Here is an 18,664-nt window from a genome sequence, read left to right as displayed (position 1 = left end):
GCAAGGGTTTATATCCATCTAGGATTAAACAACAAATATCGCCAGTGATTCTTGTGCCGTAATACCCGTGTTAACCATAAGATCTGGAGTGGGACGGAATAGTCAATTGTATTTCCACCTCTTGTACATCAACGGATGCGCTTACCGTAGACGGTTGTATCTTGCGGAGCAATTGGTGGGTGGGGAGCCCCTTCTAATTCCCCACGGTATAGTTGTTGCTTACCGTAGCGGTTGCTGCTTGCGGAACAATTGGTGGGTGGGGATCCCCTTCTAATTCCCCACGGTAATGTGGTCTATGATGGGTTGCAGCTACCGGCACAGGAGTTTGGTTCAATCCCAGACTGTCGTCGTGGTCGGGGTCCACCCTGAAATTACGGGAATAATGGGACCGGCGAGGACCCAGGGTCGGGGTTTGCAACAAAGGGTGGGTGTGCGAGGTAGCGGAGGAATATGATTGACTATGACCTTATACTGGGCCTCACACCGAAGGAAGTGTGGACGGGAAAGCTGCCCGGTTGGCACCAAGGTTAAGATCTCTTATGGGTAAAGCAACACGCCTCTGCAGAGTGTAAAGAACTGTGACCTGTCACTCCCTGTTCCGGGATGAGGAACTGCGAACGCGGCCGGAAAGGAGCTCCATGAAGTTCTAGCAAACCGGTGAAGGCTGACGGACATAGCTCTTTGGAATAAAAGCAATCTCTTGAAGAAATGTTTATCAAAACTTGCATTGGTATTAGACTTTCTGGTCTAATATCGTAGCTAGAGCATTAAACACCTCTTATCTATAATGAACTTGTTGAGTACGCTCGTACTCATACCACTCTTAAATCCCATGCTTAGATTGTCTGAATCGTCTGGAGGAGGACTACGACAACAATGAAGGAGCCGAGATCATCGGCTATGAAGAACCAGACCTCTCTGGAGGTATTGAGGGCGTAGACTACCTCATCGTCTACGGATCCGGGGAGGCTTCCGGAGGAGATCAAGCCTGAACATCTCGAGTAGTAGTAGTAGCCGAGCAGCCCGAACTCTTAGTATTTAGCTGCTCGAGGAAATAAATGTATAACTTAATGAGACTCTTATATTGTAAGCTAAGTTGGGTTCGCCTCGAACCCAGGAGTATTCCTCTTAGGACCCAAGAGGAGCTCCGAGACGACATGTGTATGATACTTGTATTAATAAATGAATGAGTTATGGACCTGCTATGTTCTGTTGTACTACTCTGAGGGATGTAATATTTGCGGAATGGTACTTCGTGAATGTTATATCAACGACTGGCATACTACAACATGCACTGGTATGCAGGGTCACCACAAAGGGGAGGGGGCCGGCCACACCAAAGCCATAGCTTGGCCGCACCCCATAGTGGCCGGCCACCCCCTCTCCCCAAACCCTAGCCGCCCCTCCTCCTCCACCTCTCCCGCATAAGCTTAGCGAAGCTCCGCCGGAGATCTCCATCGACACCGCCACCACGCCTTCGTGTTGCCGGGATTCAAGGAGGATCTACTACTTCCGCTGCCGCTGGAACGGGGAGAAGGACGTCGTCTTCATCAACACCGAACGTGTGACCGAGTACGGAGGTGCTGCCCGATTGTGGCACCGTCAAGATCTTCTACGCGCTTTTGAAAGCGGCAAGTGATCATCTTCTGCAACAACGAGATCTAATCTCGTAGGCTTTGGAAATCTTCAAGGGTTAGTCTCGTTCATCCCCTCGTTGCTACCGTCTTCTAGATTGCATCTTGGCTTGGATTGCGTTCTTGCGGTAGGAAATTTTTTGTTTTCTATGCTACGAATCCCTACAGTGGTATCAGAGCCGTGTCTATGCATAGATTGGTTGCACGAGTAGAACACAATTGTTTGTGGGCATTGATGCTTTTTTGTCTTTAGTTTGAGTACTTTGCATCTTTGTGGCATAGTGGGATGAAGCGGCTCGGGCTAACTTTACATGACCGCGTTCATGAGATTTGCTCCACGCTCGACATGCAACTTGTATTGCATAAGGGGCTTTGTGGGTGTCTGTCTCTCCTACTATAGTGTAGATTCAATTTACTCTTCTATTGACAACACTAGTATCACCGTTGTGGTTCATGTTCGTAGGTAGATTGGATCTTACTCGAAAACCCTAAACCACGTAAAATATGCAAACCAAATTAGAGACGTCTAACTTGTTTTTGCAGGGTTTGGTGATGTGATATGGCCATAATGTGATGATGAATATGTATGAGATGATCATTATTGTATTGTGGCAACCGGCAGGAGCCTTATGGTTGTGTTTAAATTTCATGTTGAGTAGTATTTCAAAGAAGTTGTAATAGTTGCTACATGGGAGAACAATCATGAAGACGGCGCCATTGACCTTGACGCTATGCCGACGATGATGGAGATCATGCCCGTTGATGATGGAGATCATGTCCGTGCTTTGGAGATGAAGATCAAAGGCGCAAAGACAAAGGGGCCATATCATATCACATATGAATTGCATGTGATGTTAATCCTTTTTATGCATCTTATTTTGCTTAGATCGCGACGGTAGCATTATAAGATGATCCCTCTCACTAAAATATCAAGATAATAAAGTGTTCATCCTTAGTAGCACCGTTGCCAAGACTTGTCGTTTCGAAGCATCTCGTGATGATCGGGTGTGATAGATTCAACAAGTGCATACAACGGGTGCAAGCCAGTTTTACACATGCGGATACTAAGGTTGCCTTCACGAGCCTAGCATGTACAGACATGGTCTCGGAACACATGATACCGAAAGGTAGAGCATGAATCATATGATTGACATGATTAACACTTTGAGTGTTCGCCATTGAAGTTACATCTTGTCTCGTGATGATCGGACTTGGTGTGGTGGATTTGGTTCGTGTGATCACTAAGACAATTCGAGGGATATTGTTTTGAGTGGGAGTTCACCTAGATTTTTAATTTTGTTGAATTAAAATTTGAACTCAATTTGTCATAAACTTAGTCTAAACTATTGCAAATATATGTTGTAGATTATGGCATCCCCATCAATCAATTTTAACCAGTTCCTAGAGAAAGAAAAGCTTAAGAGCAATGGTAGCAACTTCACCGACTGGTTCCGTCATGTGAGGATTTTCCTCGCTGGTGGAAACCTGCAATATGTGCTCGAAGCACCGCTAGGTGACCCTCCTGCAGAAACTGAAACCGATGAAGTAAAGAATGTTTACACGACTCAGAAAACTCGGTACTCTCAAGTTCAGTGTGCCATCCTATGCAGTCTGGAAGCCGATCTTCAAAAACGTTTTGAGCACCACGATCCTCATGAGTTGGTCAATGAGCTGAAAGCTATCTTTGAAACTCATGCGGCCGTGGAATGCTATGAAGCATCGAAACACTTCTTCAGTTGCATGATGGAAGAGGGCAGCTCCGTTAGTGAGCACATGCTCATCATGACTGGGCATGCGAAGAAACTCAGTGACTTGGGAATAGTGATTCCTAACATACTGGGGATTAATCGTGTCCTTCAATCACTGCCACCTAGTTACAAGAACTTTGTGATGTACTACAATATGCAGAACATGAACAAAGAGTTACCTGAACTCTTCACCATGCTGAAATCTGCTGAGATTGAGATCAAGAAAGAGCACCAAATATTGATGGTCAACAAGACCACCAGTTTCAAGAAACAGGGCAAGTCTAAAGGCAAATTCAAGAAGGGCGGCAAGAAAGCTGCCGCGCCTCCTGTGAAACCTAAGACAGGCCCTAAGCCTGATGCTGAGTGCTATTACTGCAAGGAGAAGGGACACTGGAAGCGTAATTGCTCCAAGTATTTGGCTGATCTGAAGAGCGGCCTTGTCAAGAAGAAGAAAGGTATATCTGATATACATGTTATAGATGTTTATCTTACTGGTTCTCGTACTAGTACCTGGGTATTTGATACTGGTTCGGTTGCTCAAGGGTGCCGAAACAGGAACTTCTGACCCCCGAAACTAGGTTTCGCGATGGCGGCGGCGCTCCGGGAGTCTTTCTGGAGTATGATAGATATAAGTCGGGTTTTCGGGTCGTGGGGGAATAAATAGGCAAAGGGGCGATGTCGGTGGAGTCCCGAGGTGGGCTCCCCACACGCCGGCGCGCCTGTGGGCCCGACCGCGCGGCTGCATGGGGAGGAGGCCGTGGGCCTCCCCCTGGCTTGCCCTTCTGGCTCCGTGTGTCCCTCGGAAAAATAGGAGGTTTGGCTTTTGTTTCGTCGAATTCCAAGAATATTGCCCGAACAGCTTTTCTGGAACCAAAAACCGCAGAAAACAAGAACTGGCACCGTGGCATCTTGTTAATAGGTTAGTCCCTGAAAATATATAATAATAATATATAATGCATATAAAACACGTGACAATGATACATAAAACAAGCATGAAACATCAGAAATTATAGATACGTTGGAGACGTATCAATTAGTTCTCATAAATGCAGTACTTACGAATATGGTACTATATATGATATCTTTCTCCCATCTATCCAAAGGAATCTTGAATAAATTAGATTATCTACGTTCAAAATTCTTTTGGCAAGGAGACAACGAGAAAAAGAAATATCGTTTAACTAAATGGAGTGTTGTATGCCATCCAAAAGATCAAGCTCTGGACTTGGTGTTCAGGATCTTGAAGTTAAGAACAGGGCTTTGCTAGGAAAATGGTTGGCCAGGTTATTAACTGAGAATGGTATATGACAACAACTAGTAAGGAAAAAGTATGTGGGCTCAAAGGCGTTAGCTCAGGTCTTTTGGAAACCCGGAGATTCTCGCTTTTTGGCTGGCATTATGGCAACTAAGAAGCACTTTTTCCCTTTTGGGTCGTTCTTCATAACAAATGGGGCATAGATTAGGTTCTAGGAAGATATGTGGTTGTAAACAACTAATCTTCAGAAACAATATCTTTCTTTGTACAATTTTGTTGGAGACACCTTGCAGAAGGTTATGGAAACTTCTCCTCCCTCTATGATGTTCAGGCGTGATCTAATTGGTCCCCGTCTGACTAGTTGGAATGAATTTTTACAGAGGTTAGCTTCAATACAATTAGCTCAAGGAACTGATGAATTCCGATGGATCCTTACGAAGAACGGTGTTTTCTCGGTCAATTCAATGTATAGGGCGCTGACCATTCCCAGTCAACCGATTCTCAATAATAAATTCATTTGGAAGATGAAGATACCACTGAAAATGAAATTTTTGCGTGGTACCTTCACCGAGGTGTGATTTTAACCAAAGATAACCTTGTTAAACGTAACTAGCACGGTTGTAAGACATGTCTTTTCTATCATCAAGATGAGACAATAAAATATCTTTTTTTCAACTGTAGGTTTGCTAGATCTATATGGTCAGTCATTCAGATGGGTTCTACCTTATATCTGCCTCGTAGCGTTGCAAATATATTTGGCAATTGGCTAAATGGGGTAGATACTAGGTATAAAACGCTTATCAGAGTGGGCACGATTGCAGTTGTATGGTCGCTGTGGCTATGTATAAATGACAAGGTTTTCAGTGAAAAAAATTCTTATCTCATACAGGTCATTTACCGATGTACGGCTTTGCTCCGTTCGTGATCGCCACTCCAGTGCTTGGAGGACCGAGACCTCTTTATGAAGGTGTCTAAACGGTTGGAGAACATGGTTAAGGAGTTTATTTCCCAACATGGGTGGCTGCATATTAGGCGGATTGAAGCCAACAAGCATTGTCTATTTTGGCTCCTTTTTATCCATTTTTATTTGTTTTTCAGACTTGATACTCGAACGGTTGTGTGCATCTTAGTTATGCAGAGGTTGGATGTAATGCTTGAATATTCTTGAGTAATGAAGCATCCTTTGTCGAAAAAAATGTCAGCCTGATCAAAAAACCATGCAATTATCTTACTGAGATCGAAGTACTAAAATAGATCCAGAAAAAGCCCCAAACTAGATCATGGCGAAAATGAGTAACTTACTTATCCATCCCATCCACTAAACTTGCATCTTCTTGTCGTCACCGGTTGCTCCTACGCTTTCCCGTCGGGCGCTCCTCTGCCTCGCCGTCAGGTACGTCAACCGTCTCTTACACCCATCGCCGTTGCCTTAGGCCGATTGCTGAGTGAAGAGCGATATATAAATCCAAGTCGCGGCAGTGGTGGATCACACTAGCCAACGAAACAAGCCTAACCAATCAACAAGGTGTGTTTGCCATTTCTCTTGCGTGGGAACCCTCAACTAAGGGTGGAGTGCAATAATTAATGCCATGGGCGGATCCAATGTGTTAGCCAGGGGGGCAGCTGCCCCCACTCAGTTTTTAGTCTCTTTGTAATATGTATGGCTAAATGGTGATTTGCCCCCACTTAGCAAATATTTTTGCTCCGTTTGGCACATCCTTGCCCCCTCTAACAAAGTTTCCTGGCTCCGCCCCTGATTAATGCCTCAGTTCCCTAGCATGGCATAAAAGAGTGTCACTCTTGTATGACACCTACCACGGCACATTTTTGTGCCAGTATCGACTGGATCACTACGTAAAATTGTTCGCCAACTTTGATAGCTACCAAGAAATAGCATACGTCGGCCAAAACCTTTTATAGATACTTTTTGCTTCTGCCACCCAAAAAAATCCACAGATAAGGGAGGGCTTTTTTAGTGAAAAATGACTGGCACACGAGGTCCTAAGTGGAAGGTGTTGGAAGATATGTGTTTGTGTGATTCTTTAAAGACGGTGAGTATTGATGCGATCACCAGAGCCAATCAACATAATGGCCTCCATTGGAAGAGGATTAAAATGGAGTTTGATGACAATAAGTTCTTCGACAAGTATTATTCCCAAATGCAAGTGAAGAGGAGGCAAAAAGCTATGTCAACCTAGTAGGGTACCAGACAAGCATCAGTGAACCAATTACATGGCTACCATGCAAAAAATAGAAACTAGAACGAGAGTGGCATGACCGCGAGCAATATGGTAAGTGCTTGCATGTCCTTATTAATTGTGTATGTTTTGTTGATCTGTGGTGCATTGATGTCTTAGTTTTTTTTTTCTGATTTAGTTGGACCATGCACCACACATGTACCGGTCCAGAAACAAAGGCAAAGAATTCGCCTTGTTGCATTGCTACATCAAGCTCAAAGAGCGTTAGAAGTGAAGGCAAACACGCCTTCAATTAGCGAAGACAGCCGATAACATCATTGATTGTGAAATGCCGCTAGCAACCTCAGCAGGACACCCTACGACAACAAGAAGGCCAAGCTAGCCATGGTTGAAACGGCATCATCCGAAAGGGAGCAAGGTCGATCAATATGTGCCTCGCTGATGTCTCTCCAAACTTGCTCGTTCAGGGCGAAAAGAGTGATGAGAGGTGGAAGACCTTGTTAAAGCAAGAAGAGAATATCATGATCAACAAGAAGATAATCGCCGTGAAGAAAAGGGAGGAGAAATTCATGATCTTGATCACAAACACGAAGAGGTGAAGGCGACACACATGTTCTATAGCGATATGATCTTGCAAGAAATTGCCGCTCAAAGGCTTTGGGAAACTGTTCCCGTCGGCCTCAGCAACGGCAAGGAGGACTGCATCTGCGACAACATTGACATCGGCCACTACATCTGCGACTGCGACGACAACTTCAACACGGAGCGAGCAGGCCAACGCCGTGGTTTTGGACGAGCCCGAGCTGCTGTTGATGTCGGAAACCAACCTGTTCTTTTAGGGTTTTTTTTGCGTCGGTTTTGTAATATTCTAGCCGACGTATCAACGGTTTGTGACGGGAACTTTAACAATATCTTTTGAACATGACGATACTATTTTGATATAAATTCCATTTCTAAAAAACCAAATTGCGTGCGTTTGGGACGTTACTAGGAACGGATGCACCCCAAACATAGCACCACGCCACGAGATCACCCGATCGACCAACTCTATGCTTTTGCCTGAGATCATTTGGGAGACACGAGTAGTACAAAAATTCTCTTCGAACAGGAGAAACATTGACCCGGTGCTTCGGACCGAAAGATGCGCATACTCCCACGTATTCCCCGGACTCCAACTCTCCCTATGCAATGCGACGGAGGAGCGTCCAGCCCAGTCTTCCCGGAGATTGACTGTTTGACAAGTCTGCCTGCGTGCGTCCACAGGAACGAACGAGTCGTTCCAACCAAGCAAGGCAAAGCAGGCAGTGACTTATACTTAATCCGATTTTCCTGACCTGTTCATCTTCCTCCTTAGATTAATTATTCAGACGTAAACGGGACGCTGACACGACGTAAATATACGAGTGTGAGCGAGTTGGTCCACCGTGGAGCTCTCTGAAACATTCCTGTGGTTCCTGGTAACTGGAGCTTGCCTGTGTACCAGGTAAGAGGGTCGTGGGCACCATTTTTCTTTCTCCTGTATTTCCTAGTTTTCTGAACTTAATGAATTAATTAATCCACTGAACTTGTATACTTTTCTGAATGGACTTAGACAGGAGAAGATCTCGACCTGGATGTAGACCCAATTGAATGATCGATGCCTATCATCGTGGAATAATGGAAAGAGAGGTGAAGCACTCGTCCGTAAAGACGGTCAGAATCATCAGCACACACTAAGGTATATATACTCCTTTACCCTTTTTGGTAATGACAAGCATATCTGCTGAAAGAACTTGGCACTCAGAAAATACACTGCATGCTCAAAGAAAATCATGGAGTTTTTGTGGATTGTGCTGCTCCCTTTGCAATCAAAGTTGATCACATTTTCGTCGATTGCTGATACACCATCCGTCTTTGCTTTGGGGACTCATCAAAGAGTGGACTGGAATCCCCGATTTCTACAACAAGCAAGGATCAACCCAACCCAAATCACCTTATATATTTTTGACGGTAACAGCAGGTGCTCTGCCTTTTTCATTATAGAAGAGGGAAAAACAATCCAATTACAAAAGACCCCAAAGAGAAAACACTGGGGCAACCGCGTCCTGGAACAACAACACTGAACCACGAGCACTCCTAAAAAAAAACATTTGCCCGCGCCAACCTTAGCAACTCTAGCTCAGCCCTAATGAGCTTAGCCACTCCGCTAGCAGGCAACACTTCGTTCTGGAAACAAATCACCTTATATAAAATTAAGAGGAAGGCCAGTTCGTAGATTTTAGCGGATGCGAACCATTTAGGTGAAATATTAATAAATTGAGCCATTTAAAACAAAGTTTTTGCCCTCGTTTCAAAAGAAAAGCATTGGCCTACGAAAGTGCATCTCCAGGTGTTCCTCTTCGCAATCTAGAGACGGATCGAGCAGGAAAAAAACCAGATGCCTCGGTCTAGAGGGAATATATCGGCCGCCTTTGCTTGAGCTTTCAGTGTGCAACCAACAGCTGGGCGGTCCATCCTCCACCTTCTCCGTCAAGTCACAGGAACGAGAGCGACACAGGGAGTGGAAGAGTAGGGAAAAGGAGAGGTTCCATGCTTCCAAATGGTGCTCTCTCCTTCAACTCCGAGGCTTTAGTTTGGCGCCGCACGCCAGACACAGTTTGCCAAGTCCAGGTTACAAGTCTCCTGAGTCCTAACTATACTATGGAACTATGGAAGCTAGCATGGATTAATTCCTAACAGAACATTGGGCCAATCCAATCATTCAAAAGTACACTGAACTTTGTACGTTTGTAGCCGGCCAGCAGCCTACCACACACCCACATGAGTGTGCGTCTCGGTGGAGCAATGACGAGCTTGATGCCCAGCTCCTCTACGCGGTGTTCGTTCGGTTCGAGGGGCCGGACGAATCGTCTGGCACTAATAACTCTGAACCCAGCTGGATGGTCTTCAGGAACCTGGTATATGTTATGTGTTGTGGTGTGAGCTGGGTGTGTGTGGCCAGCGGAACAAATATTGCTTTGTAACGCTTATAGTTGTCAAAATCGTGATTCTACTATGGATCCAACGATTTTGCCACCCAAATTAAGTGAACGATTTTACGATTCTGGAGTAAGTAGAGTCTAAGATTTTACGATTCTAAAAGTTAAGATCCTACGGCTTGCAATCGTACTAACGATGTTCTGATCCAATTCAGAATCACTATTTTGACAACTTTCACTACACTTTTCCTGGAAATATTCTAATCCAATCTAACCATGGAAAGAAGAACAGCAAAGAAAAGCCACATCGTAGTGAAAAAAAGAAGCCGCTTTCTCCTCCTCTGTGTTGCACTAATCTTACATCTGAACTATTCTATTGTTACTTCTGTTCAGGGTCCGAGTCAGTAGTTTATTTAACCTCAAAGCAGATCATAACGGTATCTTCTACATCGATTTCGTGCATTCTCTACTGTTCATGTGGTGTGTGCACGGAGTGGCGGCATTAGATATTTCCCCACTGTACCAAGTGCCACACGACCAACTATAAACGATCAGATCAGCCTCTGCGCAGGTTAATTAGCTAGCACTTAGCTGTGTTTGGCCCGGCACGGCTGCAGTTGCACAAGCTGCTTAGCCACCGACGTCGGCACAACTGTATCGTATATAAATATAGTAGTAGCACTGATTCCGTTTTGTAGGTTGGAAGATTTTGGTACTCATACGGCAGTAGGGGCTAGGCAGCAGCCACAAATGTCGTCGAAACTAATCTACTCCAGCTCAATGCCAAACTAACAAGACTCACCCAGGTCTTGGAACAAGGCAAAATACCCAGAAAACCCGTAAGTTCAGTTTTTTTTACAAAGGTAGTACACAAAATGCAAAAGCTTAAGATGATATCAAGTAAACGAAAAGCCTAAGTTCACATATCATCATCAAAGAAAAACGAAAAGCAGAAGTCATCAGGATTCATGACATCGTACAATAGTTTGTATTACAAACGTAATACAGTACATACCATGGTAGAAGAGACAGCTTTGATTTGGGTAATTGTGGTGGCTCACATGCACAGATCCCAGATCAGAACAACACTAAATAATTAATGTCGTTATACAGCACAACAAGATGCCGATATCGAGATAAAATAATTTTGCACAAATTCATTTGGTTTAAAAATAGCCATTAGCCCATTACTGGATGTCAAAATATTCGGCAGGAAATAAAGGTAGTTCCACGAGGCACGAACCATATTCGGATTCAGAAACTATTGGACAGGTGGTTATTCAGCTATTGGCAAAGTATGAAAGTAACAAGAGTAGACACTAGACAGTACAAACAGCAAACCTGAACTCGTGAAGGGTTTTCTACTTTTTGTTAAGTTGAATCTTCGAAGCAGAGAACCTCTGCAGGCTACACTTCCCTTTATTCGTGAAAACTAGTTCAGATTCTTTTGCCAACATCAACTCCTTCTTGGGATGCCATAACCAAAGGCAACTTTGCTATCAGAAAAAAGCTACCAGATAGTTCTATACTTTGGTGTTCAACTTCTAAAACAAAACTTGTGCTTCAGCTCTAAATTGCCTCCAATAAATGTTCGATTCAGTAACGTTCATATTACTACTTAAAAGGATGAAAGAGAAGAATAGGATCGACACATCTCTGCCAAGTGCACATTAGCTGAGGTTTCGGCGCAGGTTGTTCCATCTCCTTGGAGAAAAATGCAGAGAACAGAATCAATCAGCTCAGTAACTTTTTAAATGTTCAGACCTACTTATTATCGACCATATTTTTAGGTCACGTAGGTACTGAACACAATGATCATCAATCCCTTTGATGAGAAACCATTTAACCATGGTAGTGCATGTTACTGTGTCTTATGTTATTCGTTCTAACTTCATCATATTGAGACCATCCCACATCTCTGCCAAACACCCAACCCTCATGTATGCATCTCCTTAATGGCATCGCCGGAAATCCCATTGTGCATGGACATGGGCTTAGACAAGGAGACCCACTCTCTCCGCTTCTTTTTGTGCTCGCCATCGACCCTTTGACCAAGATCCTTGAAGGTGCTACCCGCCATGGTCTCCTTCACAAGCTTCGTGGGCGTGGAAGTATTATGCGTACCTCCCTTTATGCGGATGACGCGGCGGTCTTTGTTGCTCCCTTCCGTGAGGACATAATCAACTTGGCTAAAATTCTTGAGAGCTTTGGGGAGGTCACCGGTCTTTGCACTAACTTCCAAAAGAGCTCCGTCGTCCCTATCCGGTGCAATAGGATCAATCTTGAGGATATTCTTGAGGGCATCCCGGCTACTAAAACCTCCTTCCCCTTGAAGCAACTTGATCTCCCGCTCTCGGTTTGGCAACTCAAGAGGGTTGACTTTCAACATCTTGAAGACAAATGCTCTGGAAAGCTTCCGTCTTGGGGAGGCAATTTCATCACCATGGCCGGGCGCACGGAGCTTGTTAGATCGGTGATTACTTCGCAAGCCACCTACTACTCACACCACTTTTCCTACCGCCGGGTACTACAAAGTTCATCAATAAAATTGAGATGGCATTTCTTTGGTCGGCTAAGGATAATACTACCGGTGCCAAATGCAAAGTTAATTGGAAAACTGTGTGCCGCCCAAATAAGCTTGGGGGGCTTGGTGTCATGAACTTGGATAAATTTGCCACGGCTCTTCGTCTATGTTGGCCATGGCTTGAATGGAAGGATAGTACTAAGATTTGGGAGGGCTCCACCAACCCATGCTCCGAGGAGGACATGGACACCGTCTACACCGCAACTACCATTGCCATTGGTAACGGTTGCAAGACTTCCTTTTGGGACGCCACTCAGCTCGAAGGGGGGAAGCCCAAGGACATAGCACCTCTCATCTTCGCTTCCTCGAAAAGAAAATCTTGGAAGGTCAATAAAGCGTTGGAGGGCAATGCTTGGGTGCGGAAAATCACCCTTGATGAGAGCTTCACCACAGACCATCTTTCACAATTTGTGGAACTATGGGTAAAACTTCAAGGTGTGCATCTAAACGAGGAGGTCGCCGATGATATATCTTGGAAGCTCACGGCAAATGGGCAATAATCGGCCAAGTCGGCCTATGAATTGCAATTTCTTGGCTCCACTTTCTCCTCCCTTCATAAGACGGTGTGGAAGGCTTGGGCCCCTCCCAAGGTCAAGTTCTTCGCATGGCTCCTTACTCAAAATAGGATTTGGACCGTGGACCGGCTTCAAAAGTGGGGGTGGACAGATTGCGGTTTGTGTCCTCTTTGCAAGCAAGTGACGGAGTCGGTTAGCCACCTTTTCATCCATTGTCAGTACTCCGTGCATCTTTGGAGCTCCATTAGGGATTGGTTGGGCCTTCCCGGTATCCTACCAAACCTTTGGGTGGATCTTTCCATCAAGACGTGGTGGGACTTCATGACAACCAACGCCGCTCCAAAACCAAAGCCATCGCCTCCCTCTCCTTGCTTGTCCTTTGGGAAATTTGGAACGAGAGGAATGTGAGGGTTTTTGGCAACAAGCATGCTCTGCACTTGTTGGTTATTCTCAACAATATCAAGAGCGAGGACCACTTGTGGGCTTCCGCGGGTTATAAGCATCTTAGGGAAATTTTGCCAGGAGAGTAATCCCTTTGTACCACGGTTCCATACTGTTTTGTAAGGACTATCTTGTCCGAAAAACTTCTCTTAATTAATAGAATGAGGCAAAGCTTTTGCCTCCGTTTCAAAAAAAAAGTTGACGAATACAATATCCAACATCTTGTCTGAATTCTCGACAATTCGTAACACTGTCTCTATTTTCTTAACATGATCAGCCCATCCATAAGCTCTAATCAATGAACACAGGGTAACACGGTTAGGCTTTATATTGTCAGATTTCATCAGTCTAAAGATATATTCCATTTTTTCAAGATCACCAGCCCTTCCGAATGCATCGATAACTACAATGTACTCATGTACTCCATCACAGCTCCCATCTTCTCATACATTAATTTTAGCTTTACCATTGGAATAAAGTAAAATGGTGCAGGTCTTAATGTTTGGAAACATACCAAGCATGTCTACGGGAAGTGCAGTTATTTACAACCCCCTATTTTTTCTTGCAACTGCACATGATATTTATGTCTAAACTTTGTCTTATGTTGGAAGTCAACAAGAAAGTAAGTATAGACATGATGTAAACGTTCTTGTTTGCATGACATAAAAAAACTCGATGTAAATACATATATCTATGCATTCTTTTGTGGTTTTTTACATTGTTATGACTTGTATCTTGCGTTTGTTGTGCTAGTTTCTCATTGTGGGTCAAAATGAATGTAACTATTTGTATACGAAGCATAAGTTTGAATGTACCAATGTAAGGAAATTCTGGGTGCAAAATAATGTAACCACGGGTCGTGAATAACATGTCTATGAGTGTGCTATTCGGCACCTTGGATAAAAATAAGCTATTCTACAAGCCCACATGATTTTACGTCTTGTAAATTTTGACTTATGTCAAAGGTCAAGAAAAAAGGAAGAAAATGTAGACATGAGGATTATTTTTGTCTACTCGACGCAAATATATAGGACATAAAAAACATATATTACGCAATTTGTTGTTTTTACATCGGTATAACTCGTATTTTGCATTTGTTATGCCAATGATTTTTTTCGACTGTGAGTCAACATGAAATTAAATGTTTTTTCTTTGAAACATAAATTCTAAATGTAACGGATGAAGCGTGGTGAACAGGGGGATACGTGAGCACCCCTTCTCTGCTCGACACATGTCAAACGGTGTTAGTTGACTGTGAGAAGACATCCGCTACTCGTTCTAGCGCCCAGGGAATCCCGTCGCCAGTGGGGGCATTGCACAGGGCTGCAGGCGGGCTAGCACGCCCCAAAATCCAAGAAATCCAAGATCAATTAAAATCAGCTTTGAAACTGGAAAATCTTCAGCTCTCCTTAATATCAATGTAATTAACATCCAGAGTTCCGAGATGCCTGAGCTAGGGATCACCTGCCGATCTGTGCTGAGAAAAAGTCCAGAGTTCCAATTCTCTGGATCGCAATCCGGGCCACAGTTACGAACTGGAACAGGCATCACCACCAAAAACCAAGAATCAAACAAATGAATCCCACACAGGCGGTTGCATCTTGAGGTGAACAAAATAATTGCAGTGGCCAAGTGCCTTCAGGCTGCTTCGCGTGATGCAGGTGCCACCTGATGCGGCGGTGCTAGCAGGGTTGGAACCCGCATCTCCGCGCTGCCGGCAGCACCGCATCCCGGCGCCACCTCCGTCCAAATTCTCCTCCGCGCCTCCTTCTCTGGCGAGAGCAACCAAGAAAATCAGAACTAATAAAGAATCAACTCCCCATGTGTTATGTAAAATAAACTTAGAAGAAAATGGTGCTCAGAAACGGAAAAAAATCACAGGGGGTACAAGCGCTGAGCCGCGCCTCCGATCGATCTGCAGCTGTAGCAAGTTGCGGTGGGGATGAGGACGGTAGAGGACGGTAGAGGACGGGGCGGGGGCGGTAGAGGAGCCGGAGCGGTGGGGATCTCTCGTAGCACGCTGGCTTTGACCAAGAACTCCTCCAGGGTCATCTCCCCGAGCGTGGCCTGCCGATGGGGCTGCGGCTCGGCACCGTCCGCCACCACCCCCGTGACCGGGTCGTCGCCCACGAGGTTGCGCCATACCTCGTCGACGGTCTTGGCGCTGAGGGTGCGGGGCAGGGTGAGCGAGCCCTGGCGCTGCAGCAACAACGGCGGCGCGCCCGCGCCCGCGTCTTAGCCTGGTCCCGCGGCCGAGGCGGAAGCCATGGCCTGGCTCTCCTCGGCGGTCCAACGCGCCTGCGAGCCATAGCCACCGCGCCCCCACGTGCGAGCAGTAGCCACGGTGGAGGAGGGCGCCGATATGCGGGGAGGAAGACAACAGCAAACGATAAGGTGGGCCCTCCATCGCTTTCTCTCTGCGTGGGCGCGTGGGTGGATGCAGATTTGACGCCGTTTTATTGCCGTCTATGAAGTCATAATCTTGGAACAAATCCAACGGTAAAGAGAGGGTGCACACGTATCCCCGTGATCACCAAATCCACTCTCCTAAATGTAACAATGTAAGAAACTCAGGGTGCAAAGTAGGAGCAATGTACTAGGCATGCTATTCATCACTAGGGTGAAGGATAGTTATTCTACAACCCTTATTTTTTCGCAGCCCTATATGTTTTATATGTGAAGTGAATTTTGTAGTATGCTAGAAGTCAATAAGAATATAAGAAAATATATGTTGTTTTTGGCATTTAATATGTATGAAGTTTTTCTTCATTTATTAATTACATGTTTAATGTGGCGTAAAATACTAACATCTTGCTTTTCCACTTGCACTAGAGCAGTAGAGATTTATGCGACTCACCATAAGGGAACGTGCTGATGGAATACCCAACCGGGTATGTCCGTAAGGGGGAGATGGCCCATAGATCTAGGGGCGCATATGGCCCACTTACCACGACCCCTATGATGAGCTTACACAAGGAAGACAAGGCCGACGTCTAAAGTCAGGTCCAACGGGAGTTTGTATCCAAACCGGCTAAGGAGACTTGATGTGCAACGAAAGAAGAATAGCCAACTCTTGCTAGGACTCCGATCACGAACCGACTCGGGATAGATTTGTAACCCTAAGTCGTCCATGTACATAAGAACAGAAGGATCATCTAGAGGGCGCATTTTTTCGCAAATCCTAGCTTACAAGCAATCTTGCATCACTACTTATAATACTAGTATAGACAAGCAGGAAGTACGTTTTTACCTCCAGCTCGAGGGGGCAAATCTGGATACATCATGTACCAATCTCGTCATGGAATATCCGCATCGTGTAGCTCCATGCTCCGTAAGCCACCCCATGGCTATTGTTGTGAAGAAACCACGACAAAACTGAGCTCATTGACAAGATTTGGAGGCTCTGCAACTTGACATCCATGAGATCATGATATATGAATTCCCATGGACGACAATCGTACCTTCTATTTGAATCTCTGTTCCACCACATATAGAAAACCCTCTAGTGACTACGATAAGAGCATTCCTAGCCAATTTGTGGCATCTCAAGTATAATTAATTAGCTACACTTTAGCGACCTGTGGGGGCCTTCGTGTTACTAGAAAATATGTATATCGTGTATTCTTTTTTTTTAAACTGGGTGAGCTTTATTCATTAGGCAACCAAAGTTTTACAATCACGCATGAGTGAACCCATCACGCAGGAAGGGACGTTCTCATGCAACACACCACACTCACTCTTGCCTAATTGCGCTAAATCGTGCGCCACTATATTACTCACCCTAGACACCTTGCAAACTTGCACTTCCGGTAGCAAATCAAGCATAGCTCTTGCCTCCACAAAGAGGCTCCAATTTGACGAACGGTCCCTCTGTCCGGGGATGAAAGAACAGCTACAATCCTGACGCAGTCCGTTTCAAGAATTCCAGAGTATTGCGGATTTGCAGCGAAGTATCTGCTGCCTTCCAAGAGAGCCAGAATTTCAGCCTCCTCCGCGCTAGCACACAGCGACAGCGTTTTCCAGGCAGAATACAGAACCCGTCCATAAAAGGATGTCTTAGATTTGGATATATTTGTGCACTAAATAGTGTCTACGTAATAGTGTACGCTTATTTGTGCTTTTGAGAAACCATGTAACAATCTTTGAATGACTAATATGTTAGGGTCATTTGACTTTTACAGGAGGTCAGGAGCCTAAATGAGATCAAGTAGTACATACTAATATGTTAACCGACAAGGTGCTGAACATACTGCTACAACTTCTGAGGTAGCACCGTAGCAGGTGAAGCTCGGGAACACCAAATTGCTAATACTAATTTGTTTGCCAAAGCAACATCACTGTCTCCGATCTAGTATAACAACATGCAAGAGCGCAAGACTCTTCCTCCACCCCGTATATGTTCTACGAGACATGGTTAGAGGGATGGAAATCGTCCTATTTGTCAAGACGGGAGCTTTGATGTGCTTCATGTGGCTTCCCGTGTGAAGGAAGAGACAATGTAATTACCCGTGACTCTTTCTATTTTCTTTTGTTATGAATGTGGAACTTCTCGTTGTTCTCATGAAATCTTTTCGGTGGAACGCCTCTCTTGTTAGTTAAAGAAAGAAGAAGAAAGTACTAACAAATCAATTCGAAGGTCTTTGCCTCCAAAACTGATAGAAAATGGAGTTCTTGCTCTCCTCATGCCTCTGTGTGCGAGTTCAAAGTTTAAACCACGAACCAATCAATCCTCGCCGTCGCCATCTTTGATTTATTGTTGTACCTCGGATGAACATATCCCATTCCATCGACCAGTTTATATATCACGACATCCGACAAGTGGTGCCATTCATGTCCTTCGACCGAGTACAACCTCAAAAAAGCCGCGACAAGAAGGCAAGAAGCCAACACGCCGAGAAAGAGGCCCGGCGGGAATGGAGGTGGTGAATTGGGTCAGCGGGGCGGCGGTTGCCTGCGCGGTCCTTCTGCTTACCACCACATGCCATGCCGGCCAGACCAGCGAGTATCGGCGGCAGCTCGAACAGGCCATCGACATGCCGCTCGACGCTGACGTCTTCCGCGCTCCGGCCGGCTGCAATACGCCGCAGCAGGTAAACCCAGGGCTGCCGGTGATTTAGCATGTTTCCATCACTCCGATGAACAGTTTTTTCTCTTTGAGAAAACTCGCCTCTATGTTTGCCTGAGTACCTGTGCCACAGTGTCACTCGAACAAGTTCAGTTTTGGAACTACTTACTTACATGCACTCGACAAGTCTTGGATGATTGGGTTGGAGGAGTCTAATTGGCGGTCAGGGCGGACCTAGCATATGTAATGAATGGTGTCAAATATCAT

The 18,664-nt window shown here is 45.1% G+C and overlaps 1 protein-coding gene across 1 annotated transcript; it reads left to right on the top strand.

Annotated features, from left to right (window-relative positions):
- Positions 1-12,447: 12,447 nt before the first annotated feature.
- Positions 12,448-12,876, top strand: LOC139833542 (uncharacterized). The gene has a single exon (XM_071823841.1). It carries the CDS (start codon positions 12,448-12,450, stop codon positions 12,874-12,876), a length of 429 nt encoding a protein of 142 aa, XP_071679942.1.
- The last annotated feature ends 5,788 nt before the right edge of the window (positions 12,877-18,664 follow it).

This window comes from Lolium perenne, chromosome 7 (genome assembly GCF_019359855.2).
Source record: "Lolium perenne isolate Kyuss_39 chromosome 7, Kyuss_2.0, whole genome shotgun sequence".
NCBI classification, from domain to species: Eukaryota; Viridiplantae; Streptophyta; class Magnoliopsida; order Poales; family Poaceae; genus Lolium; species Lolium perenne.
Note: the sequence above shows the minus strand (reverse complement) of the source record. Positions and strands in the feature narration are given on the sequence as shown.

Bases quoted from the DNA above. Each gene is read 5' to 3' on its own strand.
- LOC139833542 (XM_071823841.1), top strand. From the start codon at position 12,448: ATGAACTTGGATAAATTTGCCACGGCTCTTCGTCTATGTTGGCCATGG.